This window comes from Anabrus simplex, chromosome 4 (assembly GCF_040414725.1).
Source record: "Anabrus simplex isolate iqAnaSimp1 chromosome 4, ASM4041472v1, whole genome shotgun sequence".
Lineage (NCBI taxonomy): Eukaryota > Metazoa > Arthropoda > Insecta > Orthoptera > Tettigoniidae > Anabrus > Anabrus simplex.
This window is the reverse complement of record NC_090268.1, coordinates 348,046,512-348,066,169: the sequence shown is the minus strand read 5'-3', so window position 1 is coordinate 348,066,169 and position 19,658 is coordinate 348,046,512. Positions and strand designations below refer to the sequence as shown.

Genomic DNA, 19,658 nt, shown 5'->3' with positions numbered 1-19,658 from the left:
GGAATTGAACCCGGGGCCGCTGAGTGACAGGCGGACGTGTTGTCCCTTATATCGCGGGGCCGGACTATAAAAATGTTAAAAAAAATATCTTGTTGCTCAGTCCATATAAACCCTATAAACTATCATAAGCACCAAGTGAATATAAATAGCAAAAATAATACTTATCCGTTTCAATTGGTGTTGCGTATTTTGATATGTTAGCAGCTTTTTCAGCCCCGAAAACATCCAAAGAAAATACATATGATGAACTTATGACTTTCTCTAGGAAAACATCTTGCACCACAAAACAGAAACATACTTGCAGCTCAACATCAATTTTCGTCAAAATACCAAACTGAGCAGCAATCAATTACCAATTATGTTGCCACACCTAGGTCAGATATTAGTGATAGCAGTTTCATTTCAGATTGCCAGAGCAAAGCATCAACTAGAGACATTTTCCTCCTCGCATAATTAATTTGCAGTATTTGGAATAACACAATCAGTCAAAATTTCTTACAATCTGAACTGGGAGATTTCAATGAAATTGTATACAAGGCCACAGTCCTAGAAACTACAAAAATAAACTCCAAAAGACAATGACACAGACACTGTCCCTGGATATCAACAAGGTACACAATAACTTGAAGAAGAACCGTTGTTGAAGAAGAAACCACAATCAATTATCACAGTCCCTTTTAAACACAAAATCAATCTCTATCAAGAAAGCAAAACATTGAAAATCGATCACAGCGAACTGAGTATCGATGGTCCATGCTTAAGATATAGTATAAATAACCACACAACAATTATCGAATAGACAAATCAAATCACTAGTGCTCTGGACGCCAGAAAAACAGTCATATTATCAAAGTATGTATTCCATTGTTACTTAACCATAAATCAAAACTGAACCAAAATTCTACCAATTAGGTTCACAACGAAGTAGCTGTCTGTGAGCACAGCCTTCCTCAGATCATCAAAATTTTCAGAATCAATCCACAGAAGCAGACCTTAAATATTTCTTCTACTTCTCTTCCCCGAAAAGTTCGTTTCTACATCCCAGCTTCATCAGGGAGTGAGGCACCAACACTCACTAAGGGGCCTTCTTGACCTTCGTTCTTGATGGAGGAAATATAGGATAAGAAAGATGGATAAATGCCGGAAAAGGAAAGAAACATCAAAGATATACACAGGTGGTAAGAGATCAGGAACATAGCACAAAAACAAAAGCCAGAAAAGGATCCCAATGTGATAACATAAGAATAAAAGGAGCAAATAATTGTAACAATGTAAGTTTTTATGCATCCTCCTATTCAATACATATTCACACCTCCCTGAGGGGTTAAAAGATCATGTCAAAAAATTAATACATGTTTCAACCCTCCTTATGGGTCATCTTCAGTGAGAAAAGTTTTCAGCTTTAAAATTTTACAAAGGTACAAGGGCTACATTTTTATTTTTTGTTTTTAAGCTCTTAAAAAAAGTGCAAAAATCACTGAGTTCATTATACAAAATGCTTACTGCTTAAAATCGTGTGATTGAAAAGTTAATGTTCAATTTTTTGATGTGTAAGGCCATTGAATTGTCTTTTGAAACTAGTAACTACAATTGTAATGCTGCAACTTTGTAGTTCAATCTAGGGTTGAAAATTCTAAATGAACATATACTGTGGTACATGACAACATAGTGCAATGTGTGTAAAATTACATAAAATATCGAGAGTTAAAAAATCACTGAAAATAACCCGTAAATAGGGTTTAAACATATGAATTTTTCAGACGAGACCTTTTAACCCCCTCAGGGAGGTGTGAATATGTATTGAATACGAGGATGAATACAATATTACAGTTATAATTCAGCACTGTCAACATAGAATGAAGCTAATGTTATATAAAGGAGAAAACAAGTGACAAATCAAGTATTAAATGGAGAGATAGGAGCAAGAAACGAACACATACTAAAACAAACATGATGGCAGGTAAAGTGAGAATAGGGAGCAACAGATACAAGAGACAAGAACAAACATGACAACACAGAGGACAAGGACTATTTCCATAGCTTCAAACGTTGCCGTCTACGAACAGATAAACTCTCTCCTCATAACTTCCACTTTTTCTACAAACGTGTGTTGGACATGACATTCCAACGTGCTGTCACCAGGATTAACCCATTCAAGTCACAATAAATGGACATACTGTTGACTGTGGAATCAGATTTGCTTTGCTCGCCAGCAGTTTGAGCGTACCTGTCACACAAAAACAGGCATAAAATACTAACTAATGACGATAATTCACTCAAATTTTGCATTTCTACCATTAAAAATTATGACTTACCCATACTTCATTCCTTGAATGACTGCTGGATGTTGTCCAAATATTTCATTTGACATAATTTCAAAAAGAGCTTATCTATGTACTCTAAACATTGTGGGCCGATTGCAGAAACAATGACTAGTTTTAAGCCATAGACATCGTCTACCTAAACAACATCTAAATCAAGGACGATCTTCCATTGCATAAACAGTGTTCATTCGATGTTTAACTAGACATCGCTTAAAGTTTCAATTTTGGTTTGAAAATGGAGACAGAAATATCTTTCATACAACTCTTTGCTTGTCGCAACCAATGAAATTCGGCAGTGCGCTCGCCGAACGCCAGTCAGCTGTTTGTCTTTGTACACATTACTCAAATATGGCTGAGTATGACTCGCCCACAGATAAGAGTATCGCTCTCGGCGGAAATTAAATCTCATAATATTATCAACACTAAAGCAACATGCCACCGTACAGGAAGTGTAGCTTTCATTATAGCATTGTTACAGTGAGTGTAATCTACTCATAAATACGGTAGCTTCGACGAAGTGAAGATGAAGCAATAGTAATGTGTAACCGAGTGTGTTGTATGGGCCATATAGATGTAGCTTGCATTCTGGAGATCGTAGGTTTGAAACGCATCATTGGCAGCCCTGAAGATTGTTTTCTGTAGTTTCCCTATTTAACACCAGGAAAATACTAGGGCTGTTGTTATGGCTACGGCTCTTCGTCCCCAGTCCTCTTTAAACAATAATCACCACCACTTGCCTTTTCCTATCTGATAGTTGCCGAAAACTTATACGATTATATATATAAAAACCCCATACAAGCTACTTTTTAGTTTTCACTATTATGTGTGTTTACTTGGCAGTAAATATAAGTGAATCCCTCCCGGTTGATGTATGTGACAGCCCTCTGACAATCGGGACACGTAATTCTGTATGTAGTCGAAGTGAGCTATAATTCCATGGAAATTACCCTACGAATATAATAAAATATATCGGTTGCCAAGAATTGTATTCAAGTTGACAGTTACTGATGTCAGACTCAAGAAACAAGTCTCTCAAAAAACGAAACCTTATTTTAAGATGTATCTTCCCGAGCATGTCAAACGAATTGCTGCGATTTAGCAGCGGGCGACTAACCTTTCTTCCCGGAATCGTCTCAACATGATAATACAAATTAAATATTTCATGGCACATAACCTCTGGGCAGAGTTTAAACATGACTGGTTGAACATCGGTTTTAGACAATGTCTAAGTCATAAATAACATCTCTGCAATGCGGCAGCCAGACTTAGGCATTGTTTAACCGTAGATATCGTCTAAATACTGTTTCTGCAATCGGCCCTGTAAGTTTGGACGGTGGGGGGGGCTCTAAATTTTTCGTATTTCTGAAGCACGGCTGTATCCACAAAATGGATATATATCAGGATTATTGACTTTATTCCCCAATTTCAAATCACTACAGTTCTTTTGTGTCACCGGCTGCACACGTTCAGAAGGACATGGCATGGCACTTTTACTGTAACTTCCTTCAATGCTCTTCACACTTAAGTAAAGTTCATTATTGCTATCACTACCCGCAAATTTGGACTCATTATCCAAAATGTCATTATTGCCATAGTTGTCGCCTAAAACAATGTGTACAAGTACTTTCAAACTCCCGTCATCATTACTGCGATGTTGATACTATTGCATAATGAATACTGAATACAGATGAAAAACTGTTGTTCAACAATCCTAGTGTCACACAGAAATATAGACAGCATTGTTTACTAACAGTACATGCATCTAGTTCCTTACAGTGTGAAGTGTGAGAACGTATATTGCAAAGGGAATCTAATAAGCAAGGCAATGTGTGATTGCGAGGCGAGCTTGCCGTTTGATTCATGTGCCAAAACGTCATGCGATCACAGCTCCTCAAATAATGTGAATAGGTTAAATGTATAGATTCACTGTCGCTAGGCTACATACAATACATAAGGCAGGTAATACACGGCAAGGGGCCATTTTAAGTCCATGGTGCAGGATGTCATTTTCAGTCCCCGACACGAGGAGCCATACTTGGTCCAATTATATCAGAGAGAGAGAGAGAGAGAGAGAGAGAGAGAGAGAGAGAGAGAGAGTGTGTGTGTGTGTGTGTGTGTGTGTGTGTGTGTGTGTGTGCAATGCCCAGCCACATCTACGGCATGCAGAGATTTGAAATTTTCAACATAGGGGTGTTCTTAGATGAATTCTCTCTCTCTCTCTCTCTCTCTCTCTCTCAGCATTAATCCCGACTTGCAGGGTCTGCTGCTTTGCTACATCTCCTCCATTTCTGTCTGTCATTGACATCTTCTGGTGTTAAGCAAAACACTGTGCATGTCTGCCCTGATGTTGTCAGTCCATCTCTTTGCCGGTCTTCCTCGTGGTCTTGTTCCCTCTGGGTTGATGTGGAGCGCTGTTTTGGCAACTGAGTCGTCCTGTTTTCTCATGACGTGGCCATACCAGCGGAGACGGACTTCCCTCACTTTGCCTACGATGGGCGCGACACCAAACCTTTGCCGGACGTCCGTGTTCCTTATGTGATCACATCGGGTCAGCCCCATGGACCATCGAAGCATCTTCACCTCCATGGTTGTCAACATTTGCTCCTGTTGTTTCGTCATGGGGCGACATTCAGTCCCATAGATCGCTGCTGGCCGTACCACACTCTTATAAACTTTTGCCTTTAGATATTGAGGCACCTTTTTATCACAGAGGACTCCAGTGACATGTCTCCACTTGAACCAAGCTGCATTTACCCTCATCCGAGTATCAGGAGTGGTGTCACAGTTTGAGGTGATGACGGATCCCAAGTACTTAAATTGCATGGTCTTCTGCAGGTATTCTTCACTGATACTTATGGTACCTCTGGTTTTGGGGGCCACATTCCAGGTATTCTGTCTTCTGGATATTGAGGTGCAGTCCATTTTCAGCCAGTCTGTCCTTCCACGTTTGAACCTGATGCTGGAGTTCAGGACGGGTTTCTTGTGCAAGTACCACATCATCGGCATAAAGAAGGGTCCAGGGATGTGAATTCTGTATGTCAGCTGTTGCCGTATCCATGCAGAGGATGAATAGCAATGGTGAAAGGGCAGAACCTTGATGAACACCCACAGTGATATCGAAAGGCGGAGAGATTCCAGCAGGACTCCGGACAACACTAGTGGAATTGCGATACAGAAGTTGCACCCAGCTTACATACTCTTCAGGGACGCCATGACAGCGAAGAGCTCGCCGAATGAGTTCGTGTGGGATACGGTCAAAAGCCTTTTCTAGGTCTAGAAATGCCATGTGTACACTCTTCTGTCTCTCTCTGTGCTTTTCCATCAAGAGGTGTGTGGCATGGATAGCATTGATGGTACTGCATCCCTTAACAAATCCACACTGGTTTGGTGTTACAGAGACAATACATCTGAGTCTGCTGTCAAGTACACGTTCAAAGATCTTGAAAGTATGACAGAGGAGTCGTATAGGGCGATAAGTCGAGCAATCACTCACATCTCCTTTTCCCTTCCAGATTGGAACTGTTGTGCTAGTTGTCCATGAGTGTGGAAGCTGTTTCTCGGTGATGATTTGGTTGAAGAGTGAAACAAGGAACTCTGAAGCAGGCTTTCCGAGCATTTTCCAATTTTCCGCTGGCAGGTCATCTGGACCAGTTGCTTTTCCATTTTTCATTTTGCTAATGGCAAGCATTACTTCCTCGGATGTAATTGAGGGAACTGGGCCTACGATAGGATCAGGACTAGAAATTGGTGGATGCGTAAATTCTTTGTTGCTGATGTTATTAAAGTAATCTGCCCAACGCTGGAGAATGGATTGTTGATCTCGTAGCAGTTTGGCGTCGGCTCCCTTGATGTGCATGACGTGTCCGATGTCCTGAGTAGAACGGTGACGGGACTTAGCAAAACGATATATATTGTTTTCTCCTGATGGTGTGTCGAGCTGGTCGTATAGTGACTGGTAATAATGGTCCTTTGCTGCAGCTACAGCTCTTTTTGCTGCAGATTTCAGGTCGCGATATTGCTGAAGATCAGTATCAAGACGTGAGTTCCACCAAGTCTTGTAGGCTATCTTTTTCTCCTTAATTGCTTGTTTGACTTCATCTGTCCACCACCAGGTTTGTTTATCAATATATTTTCGTCCGGGTATGGTTTTTCCCAACGTTTTTGTCGCCGCCTGATGTATCTGTTCCACAGCATCTTTGCACATGTCTTGAACCGATTGATCGGACTTCACGGAGAAGTTTGCTAAGGCTGTCATCAACTCGTTTCGTTGGGCATTCATCCGCCACCACTTAATTCGGTCAGGCCCAGTCTTAGGTTTAGGTTTGGGTTGTGTAACATTGCTACGAATATCGAGGACAAGCAATCGGTGTTGAGGGGCAATGCTGTCATACGGAATTACTTTAGTGTCTGTTACCAGCTTAAAATCTTGTTGACGGATTAGCCAATAATCAATCTGAGTAGCATAACCACCGCTTGTATAAGTAGCCAGATGTGTTGGCCTCTTTTTAAAATATGTGTTGGTAACAATCAGATCATGAGCCTCTGCGCAATCGAGTATCCGACATCCGTCATCGTTCCACACACCAAACCCATGTCCTCCATGGCATCGCATATATCCTTCTTTGTGAGACCCAACATGTCCATTTAAATCTCCTCCAAGAATAATGGACTCATCCTGGGGAATTGCTCGAAGGAGGGCATCCAGACTGTTCCAAAATTCATCCTTCTCATCCTCAGTGCATCCAGTTTGAGGTGCATAGCAAGATACAATGTGGGCAGTGATGGAAGTTGAGTCAATCTTGATAGACATAAGCCTATCTGACACCCTGTTGACACTGGTGACATTGTTGCGGTAGTTCTGGTCGACGACTATTGCTACACCATTTCGTGTACTGGTACCATGATAGATGAGTTTGTAGCCATCTCCGATTTCTTTTGCCTTTGAACCTTTCCACTTGGTTTCCTGGATGCAGGCAATGTTGACACGTCTGTTTTTAAGCATTTCTGCTAGTTCACGATGTCGGCCTGTCAACGTACCAATATTGAGAGTAGCAAATCTCAGTAGTTGTTTGGGTTGAACTAGCTTCTTTAGCCTACCCCGTCCATGAGTAGGTAACCCTTGCTCATTTATCACGTCACTCGGGCGTAAGTGGCGCGCATCGCTTTGAGGGGACGCCCTAGTATGTTCCGAATTTAGAAGAGACGTAGCCATAGATGCGACAAATGATTCCTCAACCGACGGGTCGCTTCGCCTGTCGTTGAGGGCATTTTATAGCTGCTGCCAGCATATAATTAGGCCGCCCCTAACCTGGAGAACAGACGCCTTTTGCAGCCGCCCCTCTGGGGTACAGACGCTGCAGCTCAATGGTATTTCAGCAGCATTTCCTCTGCTGAGAGTCCATTACCCTCCCACAAGAGCTCATCCGCCCGAAGCCGTTGGCTCTTGTGGGGAGTCAGGTTATTTTCCGCCGCCCAACACTCGGCGTCGAGTCCCTGGCTGTACGGTCTACTCGGTTACCGTAGCATGGCAAGCATGGCCAGACAGGTGTTCTTAGATGAATTATTATACAGTAAAACTTGCTCAAAGCGGAACATCTATAAAGCAGAAACTTGTTCAATGTGTATGAAAGTTATGGTCCTGGCGCACTGGATATGGCTTTGCATGTTATGTTGTATAAAGCAAAATCTGTTCAACATGAAAATGAACAGAAATTATGAAAATAATTACTGTATAATGCGGAAATTATGCTTTAGCTAGCTGCCTCTGTGGATCCGAAGTGCTTTAGCTGTGAAATTTATTTAGGCATACCCGGTACTGCAGGTTTTTTATTCGTTAGAGTTTTGCTATGTGTATCAACAAGGCACAAGTACAACTACTTAAAGTTGTATGACTCAATCTTTGGGAACCGTGCTTCTCCAATGATGAGGTACATGGGTTGTTCAAGAGTTGGAAAGGTGAATACATGATACATATTAGCTCCAAATGGAAGGACACTTAATATATCGTATAATTGTGAATATCACCCGCCACCTAATAAGACCTGCACCCTAAATTTGAGACAGCAAAATACGGAAAGAAAAAAATAAAAAATCAAATAACTTACGAGGGTAATCCCAAAAATTAGGTCTCCTATTTTTAAAAATAAATACAGAACTTTGTTTGTGTGGCTGTTGGTCACAATATTGCGAAGAGTGTTTCCTGCGCTCGTATATAAACATGCGCACGCCGCACTGAGGCACTCAGTCTTGGCTTGGCAGCTGTTGAGACTGGACCGTTGGATGTTACCACCAAGTGCGAAGTGCGCGCAGTTATTCGGTTTTTGAACGCAGAAGGTACTGAACTGATTGAAATCCATCCCCAATTGACGGAAGTGTATGGTGAGTCGTGCAGCAATCACGCAAGTGGCGGCATCCCTCTTCGCCAAAGCTGCGGAAATTCAAGCAAACGACAGTCTGCCAGTAAAGTCATGACAACTGTGTTTTGGGATCGAAAAGGGGTATTATTGGTCGTTGAAATCTTTCCACAAATAGTCGTACTCACTACTGTCCACTGAATTTGAAATTCCACATTTCTTAAAGCTTTCGGACACTAGATCGTTGGGAATGCGCGCCCATGCGGTCTTGATTCAGCAGCATATTAGCCCCACTTCAGGCCACTCGTTCGGTTGGTGTTAACGCGTGATCACCATCAGGCATCCATTCGGTGTACAACTGTTTCATTGCAGTTTTGTAGGCTGGTTCACGCGCACATCCAACGGCCGTAGAATAGAAGTGAGTCCTCCGGGAATTATCGCAAGATCGGTTTTTCCTTTCCTCATCATATCTTTTACGGCGTCAGTTGTATGTCCTTGGTAACTGTCCAACACAAGCATGTTTCGTTTTTGTAACAAAGCTCCTGGGCGACGTTGCCAAACGCAGTTCACCCAGTCTTCAACTAACGCACTGTCCATCCAGCCGGACTCGTGTTCTAACAATAACACCGGACGGCAAGTTTTCTATTGGAAATGTTTTCCTTTTCAGAACCACATATGGAGGGAGTTTGGTTCCATCCGCTGATACATACAACATTACCGTGCATCGTTGCTTTTCGTTACCACCTGTTCTGATGATTAAACTTTTAGAACCCTTCGTATCAACTGTATTTTCCAATGGCATTTCAAAGTAGACAGGTGTCTGGTCAGCATTAAAAATTCACGACAGCAAATAAGAATTTTGCTTCCTTAAATGAATAATGTGACGCTGAAAGGCCGTTAATTTTTCTTCATACGCCCCAGGCAGACGTTGTGAAATGGACGTATGTCTCCAAAGGCACAATCCCTTTCTCCGACAAAAGTTTTGGATCCATCCGCGGCTTGCAGTAAAACCCTGTGTTTTGAGTTCTTTTGAGATCTCTAGTGCTTTCAAATGACACATTTCACTAGAAACATTCACATTTCTCTATCACAAATTTGCGGAGTCGTTTTTCAATTTCTGGAAACACTGCATTCCGTCCGCAGAACACTCTGCGATCGCCGTTACTTTTTAGAAGTTTTCCCTTCTTCTTCCGCCCGTCATGAATACACGGTTCATCAATACAGTACTTTCTGCCAACGGCATGATTTCCGTATATTTCAACTTCGCTTACAACTTTAAGTTTCTCACGCACAGTAAATGACCGCAGATACCGTTTTGAATCCATCGTTTACTATCGAGACAGCAATTTCACGGGACAGATACGGAACTCGAATGTGAGCGAGGCAGACTTCCGTAACCAACAGTCTTGACTCTCGCAAAGTACGATATCCCGCGAGATCAGCTATTCGCGCATCCAGCATGCCAGCAACATCAAGGGTTATGAACTTCATGAAGTTGGTCTATATTGAACTGAGATAACATATAAAATTATAAACAGGTGAGTTTTCCACCTATTCAATAAATAGTTGTATTTACAATGTTATTTACATTACATGGGACTAGTTTCAACCCTACTCGGGGTCATCATCAGCCATATTAAAACATACACAATATTTGACGATATCCTAAAACATGTTTCAAAGCAGTAAGAACCTTATGAATATATAATTTACAATATGATGTGTAGTTGAAATTAGGTAAAGTGCTATGGCACTCAAAAATGAAAAATCTTAATGAAATCTCAGAGAAACCAACATCCTTTTTGATTTATTTATCATTTTTCTCAGAAACAATAATTCAGCCAACCAGAATTCAATCCTAAGTTCAATTAAAGATACTTTTCCAAAATTATTACCCTTTCTCCCACACCCTTCAGCTCCGCCTTAAATTCCCCATTCCACCCCCCCGCCCCCAAACCCAATCCACCACCACTTTACTGCTTGATGCTTGTTGTTTTAAGGGGCCTAACATTGAAGGTCATCGGCCCACCTCCACTTTACCCAACCTACATGCGCCTGTCTTCCTCCCATCTCATCTTTCTCCTTCCGCCACCAGTCGCACACTATCAGTTAACTGCACACACCGCCGGGTGAGGTGAGTGTCCATTCGCTTTGTTATAATCTTTCTTCTTTATGCGTACTTTGCATTTTACTAGCTTTTCTCAATTTTAATAGGTCCAATTTGTTTCTGCTATGAACTGAGAGATCCACCCATCAATATCACCACGTGCAGTGTCTACTTTCTTCTCAAGAATAATTCTAAAACTTCATATTCAGTCTGCACAATTCTAACAATCAACCATGCAGCCCTATCAACATGGCTGGTTACTTAATACACCAAGTATCAAATTTTCTGCTTAAGCTGATACTGTGTATAATCAACTCTTCACAGACTCTTTTAGAGAGTACCATCTACACATTTGTCACTCAAACATTGTACGTACTTGTATATTTTTATTATATGTGTCATGTTATATTGTGTTCATTAGTAGTACCTACCATAGCACTCGGTCCACAACCATTATGTATTATGTCTAAAATCATACTGAAATTGACTTACAACACAGAACATCTCATTTCTACTTTTATAGCCAGACTTTTTAGCATGTTTAGTGTCCTCGTATTATAGATTGCTCACCTATGTCACTCATAACATTTCACTTTCATTTGCAACATTTTGAGTGCCATAGCACCTTACCTAATTTCAACCACACATCATATTGTAAATTATAAATTCATAAGGTTCTTACTGCTTTGAAACATGTTTTAGGATATCGTCAAATATTGTGTATGTTTTAATATGGCTGATGAAGACCCCGAGTAAGGTTGAAACTAGTCTCATGTAATGTAAATAACATTGTAAATACAACTATGTATTGAATAGGTGGAAAACTCTCCTGTTTAAAATTTTATATGTTATGCCAGCAACACTTGTGAAACAAATGACAATCGAGCATCCGCAGCAGCGGCTTTCATATTTACCCATATTCTTTGATTTACCGTATTTCATTACCTTACATTTTGCTTTTACATGCCACTGTAACCGTATTGAGAAAAAAATTGATCTTGTTTTCTAGAACGCAACTAAAACACAATAAGACCTGAATGCCAGTTTACATGTGGTATACTGAGTACAGTAACCGTATTCAAATCTATTTCAATCCTCCATGTAAACGCAGTAAATATTTACGAGAATGAACGGCTTGAATACGACCCGCACCCAAGATTTAGAACCAATATTTTTGGGGAAAAAGTGTGGGTGGTATTTGGGATTATACGGTAGTTTATCTGGAAGCCCCATAATGAAAAATTAGTTTAAAAAAATATATAAATCCTTAGCACTGAATATAACAATATAATTAAAAATAAAATAATGTAATTCAAGTAATTTATGTATGAATGGTATTTTATATTTTACCTTTAAATAAATGGTTAAAAAAGTATGCGAATTAGAAAACGTACCTGCTAGTATTTAATAAACAAGAAAGATAATGGGGAAAATGTGATACAAAGGTATATTTTTCAAATGAAAGTTGGATAATATAGTACATTAATTACAGGAAAATGATACCTCCCACCTTTATACTGTAAATATATCACTGAAGAGTACAACCCAGAAGGCAACATGAAGAAGAAGTTGGTTGATTGATTAATTGATGTTTGTTGTTTAAAGGGGCCTAACATAGAGGTCATCGGCCCTTAATGGTACGAAATGAGACGACAAATTAAAAGTCCAAAATCCTCCACTGACCAGAATTCAAAGCGTGAGGACGAAGAATGAATGGATGGATGGACTGATATGGATTTAAAATGATCAGTAGATCCGACCCACAGTGCCTCACATGCACAGAAGCCGGCACAAAACAATAGTAGTGCGGACCAAGGGACTGCTTCTATAGCACGATGCTGAATCGATTAGAATATGCTCCTTGTCGAAACGGGTCCAAAGTCCAGGTTATCGGCCCCTCATAATGGTATTTATCGCTAGAAAAGTAGAACCATGGTATTTGCCTGTTGCGGTACTAATCAAGAGTAGCGTAGACTTACGGTATTCCACACATTATGGTACTACTCACAGGTAATGAAATTCGCACATGTATTACAGACCTAATGTGTTTCGCACATTGCGGCACCCTTGACAGCAATCATCATCTAAGTGTACTAACCACAGGGACTCGTACTATCCCGAGGTGCTCCTCATATAGTGGGTACTAATCACAGCCCAGCCAGAAGCATGGGTTCCTTCATCCCATGGTGTCGCTCATATAGTGCTACTAATCACAGGTACTGTAAAAGCCGTCGGGACCTCGTTTGCTACTAATCACAAACCTATTTGGTACCCAACATAGTGGTACTACACGCAAGTAAAGGCAACCCATGGTGTTCCCTGCGTGGTGGTACTAATCACAAGTAGTTTCATGGTTCTAATTTGATCATCCCTTGGTTGCCCCTTTTAGTCGCCTCTTACGACAGGCAGAGGATACCGTGGATGTATTCTTCGTCTGTGTCCCCCACCCACAGGGGGTAGATTAAGATAAAAAAGAAGAAAAAGTAGTGATCCGTCACTTCGAAAAATGAAGTAACAGACAAAGAAAGGCAAGGGCCACAAAGGGCGTGAAAATGAATGACTCCCTAGGCCTCGAATGCTCTAATACCGTCGGGGTCAGAGAAGACCAAGAGTTGACCAAGGGAGGTCGGACAGGATAGATGAAAGTGAGGAGCCTGGCACAAGTAAGTGGAAGCAATGCCAGGACTCAGCTAAGGGCCCCGGGGTCGCCAAACCATGCTTCCAAGTTGAGAGCTCCTGCGGCCCCTTTTAGTCGCCTCCTATGACAGGCAGGGGATACCGTGGATGTATTCTTCATCTTTGTCCCCCACCCACAGGGGGTAGAGGAAGTTGGAATGTTGACAGGAGAAATAACATAGCAATAATAATACCACAGAAAGACTGTAAACTACTGTATAGTATTACTTACTAATTTCTGGAGCACGATAAAATCTGCTCACAAGGTAAGGAGTGATCTCATTTTCGGCGACATGTGAGGCAGAGCCAAAATCACACAATTTTAGAACCAGCTTGCTCTCACTTACCTAAAAATAATGAAGGAGAAACACAATTATTTTATCACTGAATACAATGAATCACAATGTGAACACAGAAATACCACAATCAAAGGTAAGGAATGAAGGACTGAATTATCATACTGTAATGCAATATTTTTCTTTGCATCATTCTAACCTACTAGTGGGTTATGTCTTCCATATCCTTGCCTAAGCCAGTCACTTTTCATCTCTATATTTTTCTCATGCACATTATTTGAAAAATGAGAGTAATAAATGCCTGAAATTCAAATAAATAACAGAAAAATACAATTCTCAAATTCAGAGAATCAGAATGACAAGAATTCTACTGTGAACTACCAGTACAGTATAACCTCTAACTTAGCACCAGAATGTAAGGAATCTAGTTAGGAAGGAGGAAGTATCAAAGAAGTGTAAAGAAGTGATGTATACTTGTGTGCAGAAAATCTAGCCCATACTCTCACAAGGAAAGCCTTCCATCTGTAAGTCTCTGATATGACTGAGATTTGGTACGACGTCAGTAGAAATGTTTTATTCAGCCATATCAAAATTAGATGCCCAGTCGTATATTTAGGACCTGTTCTGGGATGTCAAAGATTGCTCATTTAAGCTCTGCTTGGCACTCCACGCTGACGGGTTAACAATTTTAAAAACTATATGTGCAAAAATAATTTTAAGTGTTATCCTTGTAAGTTTATGCCTAGTCTTAACAGGAACTGAAGATGTCTCCATAGAAGAATCACCATTATATTTTGACTTTATATGACTTTAGATTATATTTTTAAAAATAGTTTTGTTTCTAAGTGTGTATCTCATATATTGCATTATTACACTCCACCATTGTCCGGTCCCAAGTCCAGAATGGGAAAGGAGGAGGGTTAGCTGGCTTGGCAACCAGCTGTAAAAACAGCTAACGCCGAGTGTCGAGCGATGGTAAATAACTCGACTCCCGATAGGGGCCAACGGCTTCGGGAGGATCAGCCCCTTTGGGAGAGGTGATGGTCCCCTCAGTGTAGGAAAAAACACTGGACCCATTGTATGTGTCTTTGCCCAACGGCAAAACGGACGGAGAAACCTCCTTTTTGTGGTTCTCATTGGTCGTGGAGGCAGATGAGGTCATGCCAGACTGTGAAGGCGCAACTCAATGGTATTTCGAGCCTGTGGCAGTCCGTTGCAGTCGTGGTACTAGAACCTGCATGTCGCGTTTCATTTGTGCTGCAGGGTATAGCTCCGAGATCATTGTGTGCGGTTCACTTCCTTGCAAGCTGTGATCCACCTAAACAAAATCCCACTTGTGGCACTTTTTCCTGCTGTCACTCCCTTCAACTCAAGTCCAACGGCGATGGGATAAGGATCGTGGAGACAGGTTTTCGGGTGAAACTGGAAGCCTCTAGTTCGGACCTGCACGTTGGCAGCAGATGTGAGATGGTCGTATTTCTGAGACCCCATGACTATTCAGGAATTCGGTCCTGTATCTGCATTTGGGAAGGCCTATTTAGGATCACCGCTGCCCACCCTGAATGGGGAAGGCCCTAGAAAATGTGGGCTAAACATCGGTAGTCACACTCTCAGCCGGCTGGGAGGCCGCACCCAGCGTGTCACCCCTTATGCGGTCGAAAAACTAAGATTACCAAAACTTTGATTATAGGAACCTGGATTGTTCGAACCCTACTTGATTTGAAAGACAAGAACAGACCTGAGAGAAGAACAGCGCTTGTCACCCATGAGCTTGGACGAATGAACATTGATATTGCTGCCGTAAGTGAAACCAAACTGTCCAGCGAAGGTAAACTTACAGAGTTCAGCACAGGCTACACAATCTTCGGGAAGGGAAAAGATGGTGTGGGATTCACTGTGAAGACCACATTGGTGAATGATTATCAGGTAACTCCAACCGCAGTCAGTGAAAAAATTATGGCTCTCCGAATCCCACTCTCTGATGCCAAATCTATGACACTCATCTCTGCATATGCTCCCACCTTGGATGCTGATGTAGAAGCTACAAGACTAATTCTATAACCTGCTGAGCACTACGGTATGCTAGGGGCTTTACGTCGCACCGACACAGATAGGTCTTATGGCGACGATGGGATAGGAAAGGCTGGGGAGTTGGAAGGAAGCGGCCGTGGCCTTAATTAAGGTACAGCCCCAGCATTTGCCTGGTGTGAAAATGGGAAACCACGGAAAACCATTTTCAGGGCTGCCGATAGTGGGATTCGAACCTACTATCTTCCGGATGCAAGCTCACAGCCGCACGCCTCTACGCGCACGGCCAACTCGCCCGGTCTGAGCACTACCATCACCAAAGTACCACCAAGAAACAAACTCTTACTACTTGGCGATTTCAACGCCAGAGTTGGTTAAGATCACCAAATACAGGGTAATGTGATGGGAAAACATGAACTTGGCAACTGTAATGCCAATGATCTACTGCCCCTTGGTTTATGTGCTGAATATGAACTCTTCATTACTAATATTCAGTTCCATCTGCCTAATCGCTACAAGACCACTTGGATGCATCCTCGCTCAAAGCACTGGCACATCCTTGATTATATCATCATAAGGCAATGCGATAAAAAAGATAGAAATGTAGATGACTGCCGGACAGATTATAAGCTCCTTTTCCGCCAGTTGAGAACTTCAATGTGTCGCAAACCAAAAAGATCCATCCACAACCTGCCCAGAAAGAAATTTGATACTTCTAAACTTCAAATTGAATCCACTGCTACAGATTACAGAAATGCAATCTCAAACAAACTAGCTAGTCATCCAGTCAACAGGGATAGTACAAATCAGGAATGGGCCACACTTCAGAAGGTCATCTCTGAGTCAGCTGAGGAAACAATTGGTTTTGTGAGGAAAAAAAAGACAGGAATGTTTGATGAAAATAATGAAGAAATCAAATGTTTGATCAATGCCAAACGAGAAGCCCACCTATCTTCAAGATCCGTCTTCCAATGTGAAGAAATCACATTTCTTGGAACTAAAGGAAAATGTCAGGCACAAATTAGGGAAATTAAAAATAATTGGTAGCAAAAACAAGCTGAAGAACTGCAAAGACTATCCGATGCCTGTTACCTGCAAAACTTCTATGCTGGCATAAAGGAGATGTATGCTCCAATTCAATCTTCATCGGGGTCATTGAAGACTGCTGACAACTCCATCATTGTAACTGATAATGAAGAAGAGCGTTGGAAGGAACATTTCTCGACACTTCCAAATCGTGTCACCAATGTTGCCGAGGACTTTCTTCGTAATGTCCCTCAGCAGCCCCAACAACCATGGATAGCAGTTCCACCTACATACAGAGACTTCACCAAAGCACTCAATCAACTAAAACCAAGAAAGGCTCCTGGTCCTGATAACATCCCTCTCGAACTGATATAAAATGGAGGTATACCCTTGAAGATTAGACTTTTCACACTCATCCTCTTGATTTGGAAAAATCGAGAAGTACCTGATGACTTGAAGAAGTACCATCATCACTATCTTCAAGAAAGGTGATCGTAGTGTATGTGGGAACTACCGTGGTATATAACTTTTATCAATTGCAGGTAAAATTCTATTAAACCGGCTCCGAGATATCTCAGAGAGAATTTTGCCTGAGTCTCAATGTGGTTTTCGAACCTCTAGAGGCACAACAGATACGATCTTCTGTGCTAGATAACTCCAGGCAAAATGCAGAGAACAACAGCAGCCTCTGTATTTAGTTTTCTATGATCTGGAAAAAGCCTTTGATTCAGTACCAAGATCTGCTATGTGGAAAGTATTGAGACATTTTGGATGTCCTGAACGTTATGTGGAATTGGTTCAAGTTCTTCGTGATGATGGCATGTTTGGACTGATTCTTCATGGTAACTCAGTATCAGATTCGTTCCCAATCACTTATGGATTGAAACAAGGCTGTGTGCTTGCTCCTACACTCTTTGCACTGTACATGGCTGCCATGCTGCATGAATCACCTGCAAACAATTTAGGCATGGAGATTAAATTTCGTTTTGATGGAGGCCTTTTCAATCTGGCAAGACTTCACTCACAAAGACGTACTCTGGTTACCCGGGTGACAGAACTGCAGTATGCCGATGACACTGCATCTCTTGCTCTAACACCTGCAGAACTACAACAGGGTGTTAACTGCTTTAAAACTGCATGTGATCCCTGGCTGCTTATGCAGCATTCGGACGGTTAATACACAGAGTCTTCATGAATAACTACCTAAAACTGCATACCAAACTTATGGTGTACAAAGCTGTTGTCATCTCCACGCTACTGTATGGCTGTGAAACTTGGACACACTACCGTTGTTATATCAAAACACTTAAGCGCTTCCACCAACAGAAAATGAGATTCATCTTGAATATTATGCGGGAGGACTATGTGACCAACATGGCAGTTCTCAACAAAGCACAGCTAAATAGCACTGAGGTATCATCGCTCATCAACCGAGATGGTTAGGCCATGTTTACCACATGGGTGATACCAGGCTTCCCCACCAAATTCTTTATGTTGAACTTTGCTCTGGCAGTAGACCTCATGGAGCATTTTAAGGACCAGCTGAAACACATCATGAAGACAATTGGTATAGATATACAGACATGGGAAGAATGTGCTGTGGACCGCTCACTGTGGCGGAACACTACATCCACCGCTGTCAACTTGTTTGAAAGAGAACGCTGCAGACATCAAGAGGCCAAGCGACAACTCCATCAATTAGATATAGGAAAGGATTTCCACGTATCAATACTTGTTTATTGCACTTATTATGCTACAGGACCGGTTTCGACCCTTTGCATAAGGTCATCTTCAGCTGAACCATGCATACATATCTATGTGATGAAGCTATGATTAAGATAGTATTGTCAAAGGAATGCCATACAATAATAAACATTAGGTCACATCGAAATGAGGCATGTCGTAACGTGAACTGGCATATATGTCACTATGTACAACAATGCATTGTATGTCTAAAATAATATGTTTAAGGTCTTAAAATTAGTTGATAAAACATATCTCTACTTAAAACTAACTTATATACAGTAGAACCTCGATAACTCAAAATCGGTTAATTCAAAATCCCGCCAAATTCGAAGAAGCTCTTGTTCCCAGAAACATGAGACACAGTTTTGCATGTTATTTCAATTGTTTAATTCGAAATACGGATAATTCATAATTCGAAGTACAATGTCGGCCCCATTACCGAAATTCAGACTTTTAATTCGAAACTGCCTTTACATTTTAAAACAATAGTATGCTACAGAGTAATTTCAACTCGAAATTTATCCGCTCCGCGTCATAATAGAACGCGCGTTCCGGAATGTGGAGGGGTAGCTTTCCGCACTTACACACACTTCGGTGGGTCTACAGTGCGCTTCATGATTGCTAAATTGAATGAAATCGGAATTCTTTTGTATTCAACCTTTTAAGGAACGCCGTAATATCACGCAACAGGTAGTGTGCGGGAAAACAGAATCCGTGAACATTGGCGATGCCGACAGTTGACGAAAAAACGTGGCCCATATAATAAATTCGTAGGCACCGAACAATATTGTCATTGCCGGTGAAACTGCATTGCTTTATTTTAATGCTAGCCCAAACGGTCTTATGGTTTTAAAGGATATATTGTCAGCCGGGAAATCGTACACGGGTGAGGGATGGGAGTCGTAGTGCGTTGCAATGCACATGGACGAGAGATACTTTATCCCCTCGTCATAGGAAAGTTCGATAAGCTACAATGTTTTAAGGGCTTCGGGCGCTTTCTATGCCAGTACAAAGCATCTAAAAATGCAAACAGTACAGAAATCCAAAAAATAATGCATTTGTACAGGGGAACCGGCATAATTTATCCTCGTCTTTGAATTGT

General features: G+C 41.4%; 1 protein-coding gene across 7 annotated transcripts in view; it reads right to left on the bottom strand.

Moving 5' to 3' along the window:
- Prp4k (Pre-mRNA processing factor 4 kinase) overlaps positions 1 to 19,658 on the bottom strand; it is a 355,103-nt gene that overhangs the window by 137,606 nt on the left and 197,839 nt on the right. For all 7 annotated transcript variants that reach the window (XR_010859850.2, XR_010859849.2, XR_010859851.2 and 4 more), the window contains exon 13: positions 13,693 to 13,807. Coding sequence is in view for 2 of the 7 variants with exons in the window: in XM_067145757.2 (XP_067001858.2) it covers positions 13,693 to 13,807 (115 nt within the window). In the remaining 5 variants the exon portion in view is untranslated. The remainder of the gene's footprint in view (positions 1 to 13,692; positions 13,808 to 19,658) is intronic.